Source organism: Lissotriton vulgaris, chromosome 1_1, assembly GCF_964263255.1.
Source record: "Lissotriton vulgaris chromosome 1_1, aLisVul1.2, whole genome shotgun sequence".
Lineage (NCBI taxonomy): Eukaryota > Metazoa > Chordata > Amphibia > Caudata > Salamandridae > Lissotriton > Lissotriton vulgaris.
The window spans coordinates 887704291-887724126 of NC_141685.1; the positions used below are offsets into that span (position 1 = coordinate 887704291).

The 19836-nt window shown below is 48.1% G+C and overlaps 1 protein-coding gene across 4 annotated transcripts in view; it reads right to left on the reverse strand.

The window, feature by feature from the left end:
- Positions 1-11906: 11906 nt before the first annotated feature.
- Positions 11907-19836, reverse strand: part of UBN2 (ubinuclein 2) — a 624092-nt gene continuing 616162 nt past the window's right edge. For all 4 annotated transcript variants that reach the window (XM_086958832.1, XM_086958824.1, XM_086958830.1 and 1 more), the window contains one exon: positions 11907-12811. In XM_086958832.1, the coding sequence (XP_086814958.1) occupies positions 12762-12811 (50 nt within the window). In that variant the 3' untranslated portion in view covers positions 11907-12761. The remainder of the gene's footprint in view (positions 12812-19836) is intronic.

Sequence of the window (19836 nt, forward strand, 5' to 3'; positions counted from 1 at the left end):
CACTCACTGGTTTGCAAGAACATACAATTGCACAGCTCATGTAACACTCAAGCCCCAAATTCATTTTGCATTTTAAAGGGTGATCCAGTGCCAGCTATAATACCAACTTTCACGCTACTAGCCAACGGTAGCTATTTACTTTTAAATAATAATGCTTGCTGCGGTATGCTGGCAGGGATTCCGTACATTGTGACCGTCTCCCAACGTGTAGCTTGCTGTAAAATGTGCTTTTCACGCCCCCGCATGGGAGACTATGTATCCATCTGGCCTTCCATTCCGACCTTGAAAGCAGAGTTCAACAAGATGAGCAGAATAAGGCTCTATTATCCCAAAAAGAAGTCACCCTTACTTCTTCTCGTGAAACATTTGTCCTTCACATGGCTAACTCCCGCACCGAGGTGCATGCGCTTTTAAATACTGATCTCCCACTACATTTCGGCGCTCTGATTCACACTATATTCAATGCCTTGTCAACAACAGGCTTCACGCATCTTTTAAAAGTGGTGAGCTCGGCCTTGTGACTTAGTTCCAAACAATATTTGGTGTGATATCGGCATTTTTTCATTCTATTTTTTCCAGCATGCATCTTCGGCGGGTTACCATTGATTCTCACCTTGGCTGCCGGTGTGCTGCTGTTGACCTGATTGCTCAGAAATGGCTGTATGATCTGTGTCACAAGACAGCCTGCCCCGGCTGTTCCAGCATCGCAACCGGATGCTTGATTACTATGGAACGCTACCCCTGGCCACCGTGAGTGTAGCCTATGGATTATCCTTCCGGTTCTCAGACTTTACTTGCGTGCAACCAGTTTTCTATTGCCTGGATTGCTGTTTTGAATGGGTTTTGGATGTCTCTCTGCAGTATGGTGTCTCCTGCCCCGGATTATGATCGACTGATGAGTCCCTTAGTGGCTCATGAGTTGGACTGTTCAGAAATCGGGATTATAGCCTGTGCGGCGGCGCATGGAGTTCTAGGGAATTGGAATGTATGTGCGAATGCACATGACTACCTGGCACAAAGTTACCTCGAAAGTCACGCAAGTTGTCCTGAGATGGTTCTAGAGGCTCCAGCTATCGAAGAACATGTATGTTCCTTCAATTTATTAAATTGGATTGCGGAATTATTTTCTGATGATAACAATGACTTCCTCTTGGAGGCTGTTGCAACATACTGTGCCTATGCGCTGATGGATTAAATTGGCACTCGTCCATCTTCAACGCGTACAGTACTCAATTTTTTTTAACTATCTTTTTTCTTTCCATGATGGGCAGTATACCGCCCCTTCCTGTTTTCCTTTTTTCCTTACAACTTCAAACTTATCCAGTTTGGCACATTATGAACTTGGTTCTGTCCCAATCGAACTTGAATTCACCGTTCCTAAATTGTTTCCCTTCTTGTTCGTGGTCCGATCAGGGGAGGGTGTAGTTCAGACAGGGTTCCGCTTGCACACATTGCTATGTTATCATAAGCGTATTAGAAGTTTAAACTCCATTTTTACACTTTGCAGTTTTTGCACACAACACTACATGTAACTGTTGTAAGTTAAACTGCTTGCTTTTTCTTCGCATGAGAACAGTCTGTTTTTCACGTCCCTAGACTTACACAGCGACCTTAGTCTGTACACTGGGTGCAGAAGTCTTCAAGGTCATAATAACAATGTATGCTGTTGATTTGGCTTGATTTGCCCATGCTCTAGACACAACACGTACACAGCTGCAACCAACTGAAATTCTAGTGCCCTTAATATTGCATTGCATGCATGATTCGGACACTTGGAGAAAAAACCTTTCCAGAGACAGAGAGCTTTGCTGATCCCGAGATGTGATTCACCTCTGCTGATCTTGGAGGTATGGGGTTCTCCATTTAAGCCTAAGAGACCTTCTATTATAAAACCTAGTTCCTAGCCAGGGGAGGGTATTATACACGGCGCTATATGACCGGTTTCCACCATCATTGTAACATGATTTCTCCCTTTGTGTTTTATGGAATTGCAACAATGCTGATAATTTTATTTCTAATCCCAGGCCTGCTTATTTTAGCCAAAATACTGCATCTTAGAGCATGTAGTTAAAAATAGACATTTTAAACTTTTCTGTGCCTCTGATTACTCACGTTGTGGACTGGTACGAGAATAAAAACGAAAGAGTGTTCTTGATTCCCACCATTCCTGAGAGTACCCTAAGTCACTTGTTCTGGGTTGTCTAATCATTGGTAGCTTCTCTGTAGTACAGTGATCTAATGAGACACTGATGCTAGTCTGATAGGGGTTCTGGGTACTGAGGTGAGTTTTTTGGTGCACCACACTTCACTGAGGTCCTGATTTAGTTCTGTGGATGAGCAGAATCCCCGCAACAGGGGCAGACTCGTGGATTTGACCGGAGCCTGAGTCTGTAGGTGAACAATCTTGTGTTCACAGGAGACAAAGTCTTTTATTTGGAAGGCAGGGCAGGTCCTCTGGGTTCTTGAGGTTACTGGCAGCTGGACACACCAGAGTTTCGCTTCTGCAGGTTCGAGGTGGGGACAGGCCGGTAAGGATGGAGCCAAGTCAGTGGGCGTTGTCCTCTTCTTAGCTTCAGCATGGCTGTTCAGTCCTTCTTGGTTGTTTATCTGAGGAGGCAAGTTGCAGGGGTGTCCCTAAATACTAGATTTAGGGGTGTTATAGGAAAATAAAGGTTGGGACCAATGGGTCCCTTCATTGGGGTGGGTACACCCCCTATTATGCAACCCTCCAATGGGAGGGGGGCATATGCCTCACACTGGTCGGCTGGGTCCCCCATCTGCAAGCTGGCGGGGACTAAGTTGTGCTTCACCTTGCCTTCCCCACCTGAAGGATGGGGTTGGCAAAGTGGGCACACCTCCCTTCCTCACTTGGTTTTCCTGCCTGTTCTCCCACCCAAAGTGGGGGTCAGAACCAGTGGGGATCAGTTGCTGGAAGCAGCAAAAGGCCTGGGGAAGCTCACAAAGAAATGCGTTACTTACCTGTAACAGCAGTTATCCAGTATTGGTGTCTTTCATAGATTCACATGCCTGAATCATTCCCCGTCGCCGAGACGGGAGCCTCCGGTACATAAAAAAGTAATGTCCTAAGGACATACATAGAGAATATAGGCCGAAGGGCCTCCCCTTTGGGGCTTTTTCACGTCCTTATGTAAAAAGGACCGAACTCTCATCGTTAGCCAATCAGCTCCGACCTCCCTCTAGAACCTTCCCGGGAGGAGCCTCAGCCCCTCAGATTTTCGTACGCACCCGCTAGGGTGTCGCACTGTAGACATAGAGGTACGTGAGTCCTTACCGGGGAGGCGGGAGGGGTGCATGTGAATCTATGAAAGACACCAATACTGGATAACTGCTGTTACAGGTAAGTAACGCATTTCTTATCCAGTATTTGGGTGTCTTTCATAGATTCACATGCCTGAATCAGAGTAGTTAGCAGTTACACATGCATAGTGGTAAAGCACATTCCCACAATCAGCAGGCCTGCATAAATCACAGACAATGTGAGAGAAACATGGTAATATACAGTCATGCATATAGCAGAGATAAACAAAGACCATGAAGAATGTGCATACCTGGATGGCGGGACGAGGTAAGGCTCACCTTATTGGAAGAGATGGCGCAGCACCGCTTTTCCCACTGCAGCGTCCTTCTGCAGTTCGATGTCCAGGCAGTAGTGTCTGGAGAAGGTGTGCGGGGACTTCCAGGTCGCCGCTCGGCAGATGTCCAGGATCGTCACTCCAGCGAAGAGCGCCGCTGACGTTGACATCGCTCTGGTAGAGTGGGCAGCCACTCGGTCCGTCAAAGGCCGTCCGGCCTGATCATGGCAGAAAGCAATCGCTGAAGAAATCCAGCGGGAGATGCTCTGTTTCGTCAAGGGCAACCCCCTGCGTGGGTTGCTGTAGGCTACAAAGAGTTGAGAAGACTTTCTGACGTCTTTGGTCCTGTCCAAGTAGAATTTGAGACACCTTTTAAGGTCCAAGGAATGCAGCGCCCTTTCCGCCGCCGTGGAAGGGTTCGCAAAGAACGACTTGAGGACAATTGGTTCGTTCAGATGAAAGTCCGACGGCACCTTAGGGATGAATTTAGGGTTGGGCCTGAGTACCACCCGGTCGTGCCTGAATTGGAGATACGGTTCCTGAATAGACAGCGCTTGAAGTTCGCTGACTCGTCTGGCTGACGTCAGGGCTAGCAGGAGTGCCGTTTTCCAGGAAAGATGTTTGAGTGAGGCCCGGTGTATGGGCTCGAATGGGTGTTTCATGAGTTGGTTGAGCACCAAGTTCAACTGCCAGGTTGGAGGGACTTTCCGAGGCCTCGGAAAGGATCTGTAGAGCCCTTTCAGAAATTGCTTTATCAGTCGACTGGACCATAGGGAGGGTCCAGATGGGGTCCTGGTGAATCTTGAAATCGCAGCCAGATGAACCTTAATGGAGGCGTGAGCCAGCCCCGATTGAGCCAGGTGGAGGAGGTACGGTAGCAGCTGCACCGGGGCGACCCGGAGGGGGTGTAAGTCGTGTTCCGAACACCACAGGCAGAACCTCTTCCACTTCAGCGAGTAGGTTTTGTTCGTGCTGCCCGCCCTCGCTTTGGCTAGTACTGCCCTGCAGTCCTGCGGGATCTCTAGGTCTCCGAACTCTCGGTGCTCAGGAGCCAGGCCGATAAGTTGAGCGAACGGAGGTTCGGGTGGTGTACCTGGCCTCCGGACATCGTTAAGAGGTTCGGGTGTTGTTGCAGGTGAATCGGGGGCCCGATGGACAGGCGAAGCAGGTCCGAGAACCAATGTTGTCTCGGCCAGTACGGAGCAATCAGTATCAGGGTGCACGGTTCCGTCTTCATCTTCCGGAGGAGCCTCGGTATCAGCGGGAACGGAGGAAAAGCGTACGCAAACACGCTGAACCAGCCGATGGAAAAAGCATTTCCCAGTGACCCCGTTGGGGATGCCAGCTTGCGTAGCTTTGGCATTTGGCGTTCCCTGCCGTCGCGAAGAGATCGATCCTCGGAGTCCCCCATTGCGAGAAGACGTGGGCTACCGTGTCGCCGTCCAGCTCCCATTCGTGTGAGAGAGAGGTCTGTCTGCTGAGGGCGTCCGCGATAGTGTTGTCCTTCCCGGGAACGTACCCCGCTTTGAGGGAGAGTCCGTGCGCCACCAACCAGTTCCAGATTTTTTGCGATTCTCTTGAGAGAGAGAGAGATCGCGTTCCCCCCTGTTTGTTCAGGTAGTGCATCGTCGTGGTGTTGTCTGTTTTGACGAGCACCGGGGAAGTGCCGATACGTGGCAGGAAGGCCTGCAGAGCCAGATACACCGCTCTCAGTTCCAGCAGGTTGATGTGTAGTTGTTTCTCCTGGGCGTCCCATTTTCCGTTGACGCGAAGGTCCAACAGGACTGCCCCCCAGCCTTCCAGTGAGGCGTCTGTCGTGATGACCAGTGGTGCCGGTGGCAGGAGGAACTGCAATCCGGTCGTCAGGTGAGTTCGGTTTCTCCACCACAGAAGGGCCTTTGTGATGGCCGGTGTGATCGTGATAATGTCCTCGAAGGAGCCGGAACTCTGTTTCCATTGTCTCGCTAGCGCCTCCTGCAGGGGACGCATGCGGAGCCTGCAGTGTGGAATGAGGAGAATGCATGAGGACATCATCCCTAGCAAGGAGGTGAATGTCCGTACCTTGATGCGAGGCTTCTTGGCCACCGCCGCGGCCAGGGACAGTATTTTGTTGGTCCTGTCCTCCGAGGGGAAAGCCTTCGCGCGCTTCGTGTCTAGGGTAGCCCCTAGGAAGGTGATCCTCGTTGAAGGGGTAGTGCAGGATTTCTTGAGGTTGATCGTCAGACCCAGCTGTTGAAAAAGAGCGCTGCAGGCGTTGGATGAAGCCGTCGTGCCTTCCGGGGAAGGCGCCTTCACCAGCCAGTCGTCCAGGTAGGGGAACACCTGGTGACCCCTTTGCCGCAGGAAGGCCGCCACTGGCGCCAAGCACTTCGTGAAGATACGTGGTGCGGATTTGAGGCCGAAAGGCAAAACCTTGAACTGGTAATGTCTGCCTGCTATTTCGAACCGTAGGTACTTCCTGTGCCTTACGAGGATGGGGATATGGTAGTAGGCGTCCTGTAAGTCCAGGGAGACCATCGAGTCTCCTCTTTCCAGTGCTCCCAGGATCTCCTGGATTGTGACCATCCGGAAGGATTGACTCCGCAGGAAGGCGTTGAGCGCCCGGAGGTCTAAGATCGGCCTCCACTTGTCCCCTTTCTGTTGGACTAGGAAGAAGTGGGAATAAAAACCCTTCCCCTTCTGGGACTTTGGGACTCTTTCGATGGCTCCTTTGACCAACATGGCGGATACTTCCTGGAGAAGGAGGTGCAGGTGTTTGTGAGCACGCTTCAGCGGAGGAGTGTTGGGAGGGGTGTTGACCAGTTCGAGGGAATGTCCAAATTGAATTATTTGCAGTACCCACCGATCCGTAGTGATTTTTTGCCAATTTTTGAGGAAGTGGGTCAGTTTTCCTCCAATTCGAAAGGATTGAGACGGTGGTGGGACTGGCTGGAGTAAATGGTCACTGGCGGCCGCCAGCGCCCTTCTTGGCGGATTTGCCTCTGAAGGACGACCTCCCATAGGACGACTGACGGGACTGTTGTTTGTGCTGGGGCTGGTTCCTGTTGCTGTAGGAATAGGACGACCGATTTTGGTAGGAACCCCTGTAGGAGTACTGACCTCTGGAGCGGCCCCCCCGAAAGGATTGGTTCCGGGACTGGAGGGAGCCCAGAGCCCTCGCCGTATCGGTGTCTTTCTTGATGGCCTGGAGCGCTTCGTCTATCTTCTCTCCAAAGAGGAATTGACCGTCGAACGGCATGTCCAGCACCTTAGATTGGACCTCCTGCCGAAAGGACGTTGCTTTGAGCCAGCCTTGGCGGCGGAGCACGGCAGCCCCGGCCAACTGGCGGAATCCCGTCATGGCTGCGTCGATGGCGCAGTCGATAATTTCTGCCGCGGAGTTTTGTCCTTCCGCTAGAAGAGCTTTCACCTCGTCCTGGACCGCGGCTGGCAGACTTTGTAGATAAGGAGCTATGTCTTCCCATAGCTGGCGGTTGTAGCGGCCAAGGAGGGCGATAGAATTCGCTACCTTGATGGTCATGGCGGACGTGGTAGAGAACCGTTTGCCTATGGTGTCCAGCTTCCTTCCTTCCTTGTCAGGGGGCGCGGACAGCGGCGAGGAAGGGTTGCGGGATTGTTTTTGGGCCGCCTGCGTCACGACCGAGTCCGGTTTGGGGTGGCCGGTCAGGCAGGCAGGTGCGGTGTTCGGGGCCTTATATTTCTTGTCTAGGCGCGGAACCACCGCCGGCACCGAAGCAGGCGTGAGCATCAGCTTCTTGCCCTGTTCCCACAGAAAGTCTATAAGTGGAATAGACTTGGCCAATTTCTGGCTGTGTTCCTTGAAATCATGGAGGAAGCATTCCGTTTCCGCGGATTCCACTGCCATGTGAAACCTCTTTGCAGCTCTGTCCACCAGTTTGTGAAAACCTCCCACGTCCGCCGCCTCAGAGTGGCGCGGTCGCGGGGATGCCGGGGTAGACGAATGGTGTGATGACGCAGCATCGGCATCGTCGTCTCTGGGGTCCGAGGCGGCGTCTTGCACCTCGCCTTCCTCTAAGTCCGTCTCCTCTTCCTCGCTTTCCGAAGAGTCCTCCGCCTGAGTTTGCGGTCGAGTGCGAGGTTGGGGTTGGTTCCGAGGACGGGCCTGGGGAGCGGAAGGTTGCGAGGCGGATGGTTGCGCTTGGGTGACCGGCACGTGGGTGCCGCTGTCGGCGTCCGGGAACCGTTGTTTATAGTCCTGCACAAGGGATTTCAAATCGTTGACCAGAGACAGTGGCAAACAGATCATCGGGGTGTTCACCGTGTCGACGTTCAGGGAGCGCCCCTGATATATAAGTTCGTCCCGGATCTCGTGGACGTCCTGGTGTTCCTCGTGAACCTCCTGTTCTTCGTCTGACTCCTCACTCTGGAGTGTCTCCTGTTCTTGCTCGGGTGCCAACTCCACCGTTGGGTGAACCGAGGGCGTTGGAATCGAGTGAATAGAGGCTTCGACCAATCTCGAGTCTTTCCAAGATGGCGCCGGGGTCTCTTCCGACGACGTGCGTGAAGATGGCGCGCCCGCCGTGTGTGTTGGTGACTTGGGCACCTCCGTTAGGGTCGATGGCCTCAAATTTTGTGGGGATAAGAGTTTCGCCGACTTACTGGTGGTAGGGCCTTGGACTTGAGATATCGTTGTCGAAGGCGTGCCTTTTGAACTTGACCTCGACCGTTTAGGTGACGATCCTTCGGTATGAGATGTTTTCGGCGAAGGCGTACCTGTAGATTTAGACCTCTTAGGTGACGAAGACTTAGTATTCGTACTGGATTTTGCATTCGTACTGGATGAAGGTTTCAGAGGAATGGTCGAGGAGACCGGTGCGCCTGAGGACGCAGTGGTGGTCGTCGTGGCCGTCGCGGAGGGCGATGAGGCCGTAGTGGTCGACACAGTGGTCGTGACCGAGGTGGTCCGCTTAGTAGATGGAGCGGGCTTCTTGAACCTCTGGCCATCCTTAACAGACACTGAGGAGGTGGTGGAACGTGCCTCCGAAGGTTTCCTGTGCGCCTTCTTAGGAGGAGTGTCTGTCTCTCCAGGGGATTGCACCCTGGGTCTCTTCTTGGAGACTTTAGAGGTCGCGGAGACACTACCCTCGGAAGATTCCAGAGTGTCTCGGACCTTAAGCCTGTCGAGCCATTCGCGGAGGCGAGTTTCCCTTTCCTTAACAGTCTTCTTTGGGAAGGCTCTACACACCCTACACTTGTCAGTGACGTGGTCAGGGTACAGGCAATATAAGCACAGGTCGTGCTTGTCCTCCGCTTGAATCCGTTGCTTGCCGCAGGAGGAACAGGCCCTTAGAAGGGCTTTCTTCTGCGAGTCCGCCATGGACGAAGCTTTCTTATCAGATTCCGACATGTAGTCGAAGATAGGATATATAACCTTTCCGTACAAAGTGTACTTCAGCGAAGTTTGAGACTTCGAAGCCAGGAAAACCTGAAGAGCTCAGGTTGGAGACTCCCTAGCACAACGTGCGGTAGAAAATCTGAGGGGCTGAGGCTCCTCCCGGGAAGGTTCTAGAGGGAGGTCGGAGCTGATTGGCTAACGATGAGAGTTCGGTCCTTTTTACATAAGGACGTGGAAAAGCCCCAAAGGGGAGGCCCTTCGGCCTATATTCTCTATGTATGTCCTTAGGACATTACTTTTTTATGTACCGGAGGCTCCCGTCTCGGCGACGGGGAATGATTCAGGCATGTGAATCTATGAAAGACACCCAAATACTGGATAAGTCGGCAAACCTTTGAAGCTTCCCCTTCGTGGACCCTGCCTATCCTGGAGGAGGAGACTTGGATCCTCGTCTCATGTCTCCCAAGAGCAGCAGGGTCTCGACCCAGGGGTTCCGAAACATGTAAGGTGGTGGCAGCTGGTGAGCAGCCACTCAGCCTGGGCACTAGTGTTAGATCATTTTTCAGGGAGCCTCTCTAAGATGACCTCTGTGTAAATTTTTCATTAAATCCCACATTGGCATTAGTATGGGTTTAATGTGCTGAGAACCTTGATACCAAACTGCCCAGTTTTCAGTAAAGCCAATATGGTACTGTAGATTTCGTAATGACAAACTTCCAGCACCATATACTCTTAATGGCATTAATGCACTTACAATGTCCAAGAATTGGCTTAGATACTGTAGAGGTACAAGGCTCATGCATCTGTACCCTCACCACTGATATAGTGCACCCAGTTAGAGGGGTGTCTGAGCTATGCCAGGGTAGTGGGGTGTAGGCATGGCACACATGTATGTGTGCTATGTCGACTCTTCACTTTGTTCTGCATCAAAACACGCAGCCTGCCAAGGCCATGTGTGTGTGCGTAAAGGTACAGGGCCTCTAAGGAGGACACAATAAGTGCTGCAGCCCTTAGAGGCCTTCCCTGGTCACAGTGCCCTGGGTACCTGCGGGACAATTTACCAGGGGCTGACCTGTGGCCAGAGAGTGCCAACTGGGTTTTGTTTTTAATGCAGTTTTTGGAAAGAACATAGGCCCTGGGTACCTGTTTGGCAGGAGCCCAGGGCACACTCAGAGCCAAGAAACCGTCCGGTGAACGCAGCGCTATACAAATCCTTTTTACATTACATTACATTACTCAGTCAAAGCACATCAGCAGTTCAGTAAAAAGTGGGGGCAACCATGCAAAGAGAGGGCACTTTCTTACACTAGTTCACCATCCATTACGATAGGCCTGCCCACAGGACATACTGTTTTTTTATCAGGAGAAGCCTGGGAACACTAGACAGTGGTACTTTTGCAGTTGTCTCCATATTACACAATTTCCCATTACAGAAATCTGAGTAAATTCAGTTTTTTGAACCAACGTTTTATGTTCTCAGGGCACCAGGAATTAGAGAAAGTGGTGGTATCTATGCAAACCACATCACCCAGGACACCTCTGCATTTCTAGCTTTCTCAAATGTCTTAGGTTGGCAAGTTATTTTAGTTGCAGACTAACCACAAGCCTGAATATCAATCTACTCAGATCCAGGAAAGAAAATCTATACCAACTAACTTCAAGCTTCTATCTGGTGCTTTCTCTGGTAGGGTTTGAGGGCTTTTAATGGAAGAATTTTAATCATGAGAATTGTGAGAACACAATATGGTGCTCGTACAGTAAACTTGAGCTTTCTGGGATTTCTTACCTATTCCAACAGACTGCATGTAGGAATAAATCACAACAAAGGGAAAGGTTATCAGTTTTATTAGTCTAAGAAATAAAGACAATTTGGATTTATTCCAAGTTGTGTGTCCTTGTACCAATAAGGACCAGATGGCCATGTACTTGTATCCTCCTGTACAGTATTTTGGATTTGTCTCAGGAAGATTAACTATTATGAGCAATATCTAACGCAAAGAGATCTGCCCGGTCCTTCTTCCAAAGGAGGCACACTTTGCAACAACACAGTATTTTTCAATTAAAAAAAACATCTTTTTCTGTCACAAAGTAGAACACACACTTTTGGCATTAAAAACACATTTAAACAAAAAAATCTAAAATGTAAATGCTAACTTAATCAAAAGTTTGAGAGGTGTTCTAAAGGGAGAACAAAAGTGTGGCTCAGTGCTCCAGGATCTTGTTGCCAGCAGCTGCAAAAAATAAAAATATACAAAGAGTAGAGTGTTTTTTCAGCCTCTGTAGGCTGAAGCGTATCTAGATACATTGCCCTTCTCTACTATAATTGTCCTTAGAAAATGTTTGTGTAAGATATTACCTTTTTTTAAACAAATGCTTCTTTTTTACAGAATACAAAAGAAGACAGGCAAATTTGGCTAACAAAAGGTTGTCAAAATTGCTTTATTAACCTCTTCAGCGTGGCGCGAATTTTCGCGCTGTGCTGAAGGTTCTATTGAGCGCGCGGGGCCATGACGGAGTGGTTCCGTCATTAGCACAGCTCAACCGGCGCTCATGACGGAACCACTCAGTCATGAGCACCGAAGGGGTTAATTAAACTTTTTTTTTCTAGCAGATAAGTATATTAAATACATATTTTGTAAAAAGTGCTCTGGGGTCATGCACATGGGTACTTATGATTACCAATCAAGATCCCCCAAAAGGAGACATTTCCAACATTTTATGATGCACAATTGTGTTGCTTGGTAATATTGCTAACCTGTAAGAAACTGAAAGAAGCAGATAATGATGAGCAACCTTTGTATAGTCTTCAAAGCTCAGAACCACATGCCTGCCACTCAAGACCATCACTTGATATGTCTACCTTTCAATGACAACTGCTTGAACTTCTATTTATCTTCTATTTATCTGACTGTAATGATACAATCAGAATGGACAAAAACATGCCAGATGCCAAGAAATTTCTTTAATATAGATATTTTTTTATTTAGCATAGAAACTGCATTCTAACCTAAGGAATAGCCAAGTAAGCAATTCCATATTATATATACAAAGATACATACATATGTACAGATATATAAATGTATAACTCCTTTCATTGGAACCTAGTACTATCTCTCTGTGGAAAGCGCTCTTCCTCTTATGTCTCTGAACAGAGCTAGGTTTCATACAGTATTCAGATCCTGTAGCATGCAGCAGAGGCCAAAACAACCATATTGGCTAAGGAAGTAGTGGGAGCTCTGCCAGTAAGAAGCCATTAGCCAACAAATCACTCATCATACCCTCTTCCGCTGTCCCGGGAAGCAGTAGCACCATTCTGGTCTCTTTTAGCACAGAAGGACACCAGCTACTGAAGATTCAGCAGTAGACCGCACATGCTGAGAATCTCGAAATATCCAGCATCAGAGTTCTGAATGTTTAGGACATAATCAATTCAGGCCTGGTGTTTTAAGATATTTCCTCAGAGTCTGGATGGGAGGGACCTCCCATTATGAACATTCTACAGAGGGCCACTCTCCCAACACCTGAAAACCCTGCTCTCCTTCAAGCCAGTCGGCATCCGAGTCATGCATCCATCACAGGTGCCCTGCACAACCTGCTAATGAGAGTGCTTCCACCTGGTGGGTAGTTGGTAACTGTGCATGGGACTGGCCTTTCCTCTTCCTTTGATCAAGTATTCTTCCCAGAACCCACAGTGCTTGGGATCAGAGTTTGTAAACATTGACAGCAACCATGTGCAGCACAAGCATGTTACAGCTGGGCAAGTTCCAATGGCCAGCCAATCATCTCAGTCATCTTTCCTAATGAAGTTGAAGTCACTGTGGTTTCCGCTGTAATTTATTATCTCCTTTATTTTGTCCTCCATCTGAAAACAAGAGGGAAAAGGGGACATGTAAAAACTCTTACTGCTGACCAGAGAATCTTTCTGAGTTATTAATTAAATTGTAATACACCCAAAGAGTAAACACTAAGTCTATACAGTTTGTTAGGTCCACAAAGTAAGAGAAGCAGTCCAATTAAATATTGACACATGAATTCTTACACTGGGCAGAATCAACCATTGCATCCGAATGAAAGTCTAACCAATATTCATTTACAAAATACAAAATAGGTCAACGGTAAACCTCCATGTAGCAATGAGGTATACGAGTTTCCGCTTTCTTCAAACTCAGACACAGGCAAATAAGTGTGAATGAAGAAATTGTTTTAAACTCTTTATCCTCTTACAATTTTCATATTTTATTAACACATTTTTCCATGCAATATTAATCACACCTACACACACGTTCAACACAGTGTTCTGATTCCTTTCTCTTTGTATCATGCACCCCAATACTGTGATAATACAATTGTATTAAATAGTTCCTAGTTTCCAATAGAAGAGTTAAGTATATTAAGGTTATGTTAAACATTACTCCATTTGGCATTTAATGGTATGGTCCATCTTATGTATGGTTTCACTTTATGCCCATTGCTTTCAATGAGGAGCAGCTAAGCGGGGTTTTTCCTTACAGGTGAAACCTTGTCTGTAGACAATCAAGCATTGAGACCTTTAACCTCTACAATGGAGCACAACAGAGAAAGTTGATTACTGTACAGTGCTTTCCAGTGATTTTACTTTTATTAGAGGTGTGAAACAAAAAATAAAGATTTATGCAGCCAAGTTATCCCAACCCATTTACCTAGCGGATTCATAACAAAGGACATACAACCTAGAAAGTATTGGATGCCGACTGAGAACTAAAGAGTCTGATAAGTGCAAGTCTCCTGGTCAGTTCCCTGAAATACATCAATTGTCTTAGAACCAACTGAAAGAGAAACTAGTAGATGGTTTTGATAAGTTCCGACAAATATTGTTCTTACACCCCCAAAAAACACACTGTTGGGGAAACTCGCACAGACCGTTGTGTTGTTCATATAAAACCTGTATAGAATCTTCACGTTTAGACAACACACACTGTCGGATTGGTGCTAGACACCCCACGGGGTAGGTTGGCCTGTGTACCAGCTAGATCACAGTACCACTAGAAACTCCTCTTATCAAGGAGAGTATAGTACCTGGTGTAGGAGAGTAGGATCTGCTTCTTATAGTTACCCCCATTTTTTTCTGGAGTGTCACTGTTTTTTGACTTTAGTCTGGCTAGTGCCCTGCTGTCCAGGACCCCAGCCTATCCGTTTCCTCTTTAAAATTATTCCATGTACTTTAGGTACACTCCAGTTTGGTTACGGGGTACCCTTATGAATCTCTAGTATATGGTACGTTTGGTACCAAGGGTATAGGTACCCCAGAGGCCTACCAGGGGCTGCAGCATGTATTATGTCACCCCTGAGCAGCCTTCAAAAATGACACCACAGGTCTGCTACTGCAGCCTGGGTAAGGTGGTGTATGCATCCCTTACTTAGATATAGGTTCCCTATATCTACCTTAAATCACTACACATTTTAACCTATCAGTCACCCCTATGGCAGGCCTTATCAATCCTGAAGGCAGGGTGCTGGGTTTTGTGTGAGGGTGCCCATGCATGAGCAGGTCCCTTCTGCAGCCTTCGGAATCTATTCACCGGGGTTGTTCTGTGATGCAGCCAGACCATATACTCTGAAGTGCATTATAACCTTGCGGTAAATGCTAACTTTGGAATGGCTGCAAGGAAACATGTCGTGTTTGGTGTCAAACACTTTGGAATCATACCCCCGACAGTTCTGGCGACGAGGTAGGATTCCACCCTTCTAGTGAGAGAGACATGTACACACCGGTACACCCCGTACCAGTTTAAAAGTACCCTGGCATCACAAAATGGATGCCACAGACACAAACCTGGCCTCCTGCTGCTGGAAGAAACTCCGGCAGGGGAGGCCTGGACAATTGATTTCCTGTCACAAGGAGGTGTCACCACCTCCCAGAAAGGCCTCAGTGTATTGGGGCTGGGTGGGTGCACTCAAAGAGTGCTTTGAAGTCTGCACTGGGGCCACATTCGTGGTCCCTGTGCATAGCCTAGTTCAAACCGGTTGCAGGGGATACCAGCCACTGCTCTGGCGTGACACTGGACAGAGGAAATGGGTGTAGCCATCCCTCTTTCCAAACCCTCACATAGGTGGGTCCCCAGAGTTTGTTCCACCCCTTCACTGGGTATAAGATAGGAACCCCTGGCAACAGGACTTTAGATTACACCCGGACAAAACTCGGATACTGAATCCTGGAACTTCGAAGATCTGCACGACGCTGGATAACTGAAGAATCTCCCTTGAAGTAAAGGAGTTATTCCACTGCGTGGCAGGCACCAAAGACGCATTTGACTGGTTTGCATCTCTGCAGCTACCGCCGCACGCCGAAGTATTTGCAACACAGGAGGTGGATTCCCAGGCTTCCCTGAAGTCGACCTGAGTACCCAGCAAAGTTGAGACCTGCAGCCCTCGTGGGTACCGTGCACATTTGCAAGTGGATCAGCTTCTCGACGTTCCTTGAGGCTGTGCATTTGGTTACTTGTAGCCCAGACCCAAGCACCTTTTCCACCTAAGATTGCTGGCCTACACTCCATGAGTGTTCCGCGAGTCGGTCCTTTGTGTTTTCTCTTGAGGTACCTTTGCGATCCCTGGTCCGTTGACTGGTGGGTTCCTGAGAAGGCAACTTAGACTTTCCTTGGGCTTCCCTGGTTGCTCCAGACATGCCCTGACTCTCCACCACTTGGTGAGTCCCCCGGACCACGCTGGTCCGCACCAAAGCATCCTTCCTCTTCCTGCGTGGGTTGCTGTTGCCAATGCTTGTTGGGTTCAATCTGGGCACCAATACCGCATCACTTAACATCCTTTGAGGGACAGCTCGAATCCAGCTCCTGTTCGTCAACGCCTCCCGGTCCTCGTGGCTGCAGAGTCGAGCTTCACCTCTTCACACCTGAATCACCAGACATCGGTGGGCATTCGTCTAACGTGCCTCTGAACACTGGCAAGTGACCCAGACTCTGTACCCTCTGCTTTCAGGTTCCTCACATCTTTGATCCAGGCTTGGATCACACCGGACACTTTTCTCCTCGATGGCAGCAGCACTTTGCAGCAGATCGCCATTGAAATCAACGACTATTTCCGACACCAAAAAACACCTATGCACCCGTCTTCCCTGGGTGAGGTAACTCTAGTACGCTGGTGCTCCCGTGGGTGTTGGCCCTAGAACCCCTTAAGTCTAAAGAGGTTTGCTCAAAGTCCTCTCCTAAGTGTCCTTTTTCTTTAAAATTCCAACTGCGACTTTCCCCATAGAAGCTAACGGCGTCGAGGGGCTTTGTTCTCACACTGCACGCGTCCACCGTGGGTCCTCTGTGCCATTACCTCGGGTTGTTCCATTTAGTCCCAGTGATGCTACAGGCTCTAGGCCTTGTGTCTAGTCAAGTCGCCGTGGTTCTTACTCCACTTCCCTGATATATAGTTTGGTCCTCCCCTCCCGGGCCCAGTGTATATTGTGCTATTTACTGAAGTTCTATATTGTTTGAAGTGTGTACTTTGCTCTATAATCCCAAAGGGATTACTAGAGTGTGTTTAGAAATAAATACATATTTTATATATATACCTGGTGTGGGGCTATTTTCATTTAGACATTCAAGAGGTTATAATCTGGTAAACCAAGTTGCTTTACACTCCTTTAAGACTTAGTCTAAAGGCTGCTCTCCATAGCTATCACTAGGATAACTTTCAATAAAGGTGGTCTTAAACCTATAATCAATAAGGTTTTTTTGGACTGGTGCAAGGTGCCCACTAGAAAAGTGCGAAACCAAAGGGGATGATGGAGTGTTAAACGATGCAAGCACTCACCCCCATTCAACTGATCTGGGTTTAATCCATCATTCTTTAGCTCACTCAGCCACCCCAGTTCTGGCTAATCAGCAGTCATCAGCCAGGCTAGCTTGTGATTCAAGCTAGCCTGGCTGATTAGCCAGAACCCGGTCCCAGGATGCTTGTTTCCGGTCCAGGGAAGACCTGGCTTGGCAGTTCGGGCTGGATTGTTCCCATGAGGCACAGGGTCAGACTGATTAGCATATGGCCCTGTCTGAACTGGGGTGGGGGAGTGAGCTAAAGAATGACGTTGGATTACACCCAGCTCACTTGACTGGGGGTGAGTGCTTGCAATGTTCAACCCTCCGTCCATCATCCCCTTTGGTTTTGCTTTGTTCGCCCTAAATTCGCAGGGTATGCCCAGACGTGGTTCCCTTTCTCACTTTGCCACTGGATTCAAGCTAGCCTGGCTGATGACACTGATTACCCAGTAACTGGTCCCAGGATGCTCGTTTCTGATCCATGGAAGACATGGCTTGGCAGTTTGGGCTAGACTGTTCCCATGAGGCACAGGGTCAGACTGATTTGCATAGGGCCATGTCTCAACTGGGGTGGCGGAGTGAACTAAAAAATGATGTTGAATTAAACCCAGATCAGTTGACCGCAGTGGGGGTGCTTGCAATGTTCAACACTCCGTCAATCATCCCCTTTGGATTGACTAGAATAGTGGACAGCATATGCCTGGCCAACTTATCACACCTGGCAACTATCGAACATGACAACCCTGATCCCTCAGGACAGTGGAAACTGTGTACTACTTTTCGCTCAGGCACTCGTGCTCACTTAATCTCAGACAGATACACAGCATATACTGCATGGACGTTTTTCAATCAGCATTAATTGAACAGTCGTTATTCTAGTGTAAAATAGGGGTGCTGAACCAACCATTAGACAGTAACAGACATAGATGATTAGAAGCACTAAGAAAGTAAACGGATGGTAGATTTCTACCATTTTGCTATAATCATGAATACAAGCAAGTATATAAAATACATGAAAAAATGCATACTCCTACGATGTTACCCTAACAAAATGTACCTAGCATGTATGTAGGTGTTAAGCCAAGAATCCCTCTAAGATTAAGTCAACCCCATTACTTGAGGTGAGAGACTGTGGGACCCCGTCTTGGTCTCGAGTTGTACACCCCGCAAGGGATGTTAGACCACTGCGAGCTGGAGTATCTGCATGCAGGAACCTCAGTGTCTCGTGTCAGTGTGTCAGCAAGGAAATCCTGAGCTCCTCTACTTGTCTCAGCAAGATGTGATGTTTATATACCCAAAGGACTCCATGGGAATTCTACCTTGCTGTGCCACTTGTCAGACTTAGGATGACATTGGGATGTAACTTTATACATAGTTATTTATAGAGGAGATGGTAGTCCTGCTAAATTTCCAAGAATCCTCATGCATAATATAGGAGGCTTTTACCAGGGAAAATCCTGCGTACTGTGTGAGGTGTCATATCTAGGTAAAAGATCAGTCCCTAAGAACCGTTATGTATGTAATGTAGGGAAGACTATAGGTGAAGGGTTAGGATGTTACCTGAGCATATATTGGAGTACCTATATGGAATAGAACACCCACTCCTCATCCGACTGGACAACATAATTACATTCTAACGTACTACTAGGCTGTCTAGGCACTGATACGCAAACTACTGTAAGATAATAGTTTTGCTAAAAATGAAATGTCAAATATTCAAAAATATGTTAAAAGGAAAAAATGTTCACTCAAACAATAGCTCTAATGCATCCGTATATATAGTTCGCACTACTACAAGCATAAGAAAGCCAGGCAGGTCATAAAAAGTGTAAATTTTCTTTTGGAGTTCCAATTTTATTTTTATTTTTTTAAAACAAAGTTTTCCCAGCACACAATGAGCCTAATATGTTTTATTTATTGTCCTCATTTGCCCCTTTACAGAGAGCAAACTCTTTCTCTTACACTTTTAAAAGGAGTATTTAACCCTAAGTGCTGAGAGATCAAAGGGGAAAGATTAAGAGATCCCAAACTTTTCCGCCCTCGGATTGCATCTACATCTCTCATGATCTGCCTTATGTTGCTTTCCATCCGCTCCCAACCAAGAGGATGACAGAAAATACCACTAGAGGCGTAGAAAGGCTTAATCATCGGACCCCTGTTTTTGATTTCTAAGTCTTATTTTTCACACCATTCAAGCATCGGGAGCCAAAAGTCGTGGTTTCCGATACCCAACATATCTAGGGAGGCTATATGTTTAACAGAACACATCCAAATATCAAAACTGGGAGGAGCTGCGGCCACCCATTGTTTACAAATCTCCCTGCGTGCCAGTAGTATACAATAACAGATCAGCCTTGCCCGATTTTTTGTAATCTAACCAATGGTTCCACACGCCCAAAAATGACAAGCATAATGCTTACCTCGATGTTAAACTCCGTAAATACAGACAAAGCCCTACTCACGTCTCTCCAAAAGACCTGAATCTCTGGACACGTCACACACATATGAACATTGTCCTCTTTCGTACTACCACACTTCAGGCAGGCAACTTCACCCCCTCTCCAAACTTTGACAATCTCTTGGGGGACCAATAGGCTCTGTGGATGAGCCAAATATTTATGTGTCCTTGCTGGTGGACGCAACATTGCTGTTGCCTGCCTTCGCAGATGATTATGATCCCTGTAACACCTCGCAATTGAGCACAGATGATCTTCCGTGCTGGCAGCAGCCGATGCTGGGGAAGCCTGTGTGCCATCCAAGGCCTGGGTGTCAGTGGAGGAGCCAGTATCCATTTCAACAGGAGCAGAGACTTACTGTGGAGGCTCTAAGAATACCCCAATCCCATAGAAATATGTTGGGGACACTGCAGAACATGGGCAGTTATCGGGTCCAGTAAAGCGTCAACGTCCGGTTGCGCAACCGATGGAAGTGTCAGAAGAGATCCAATACACATTCTTCTCCGCAGAACAGGCATCTGAGAACAGGTAGGAAGCAGTCCATCCAGACTGGTCTAAATGATAGGAACCAAAAGGCGCTTAGTTCCCGTAGGCGAGGTGTGCCCAGATGTTGTACCATGCGATTACGGCATTTA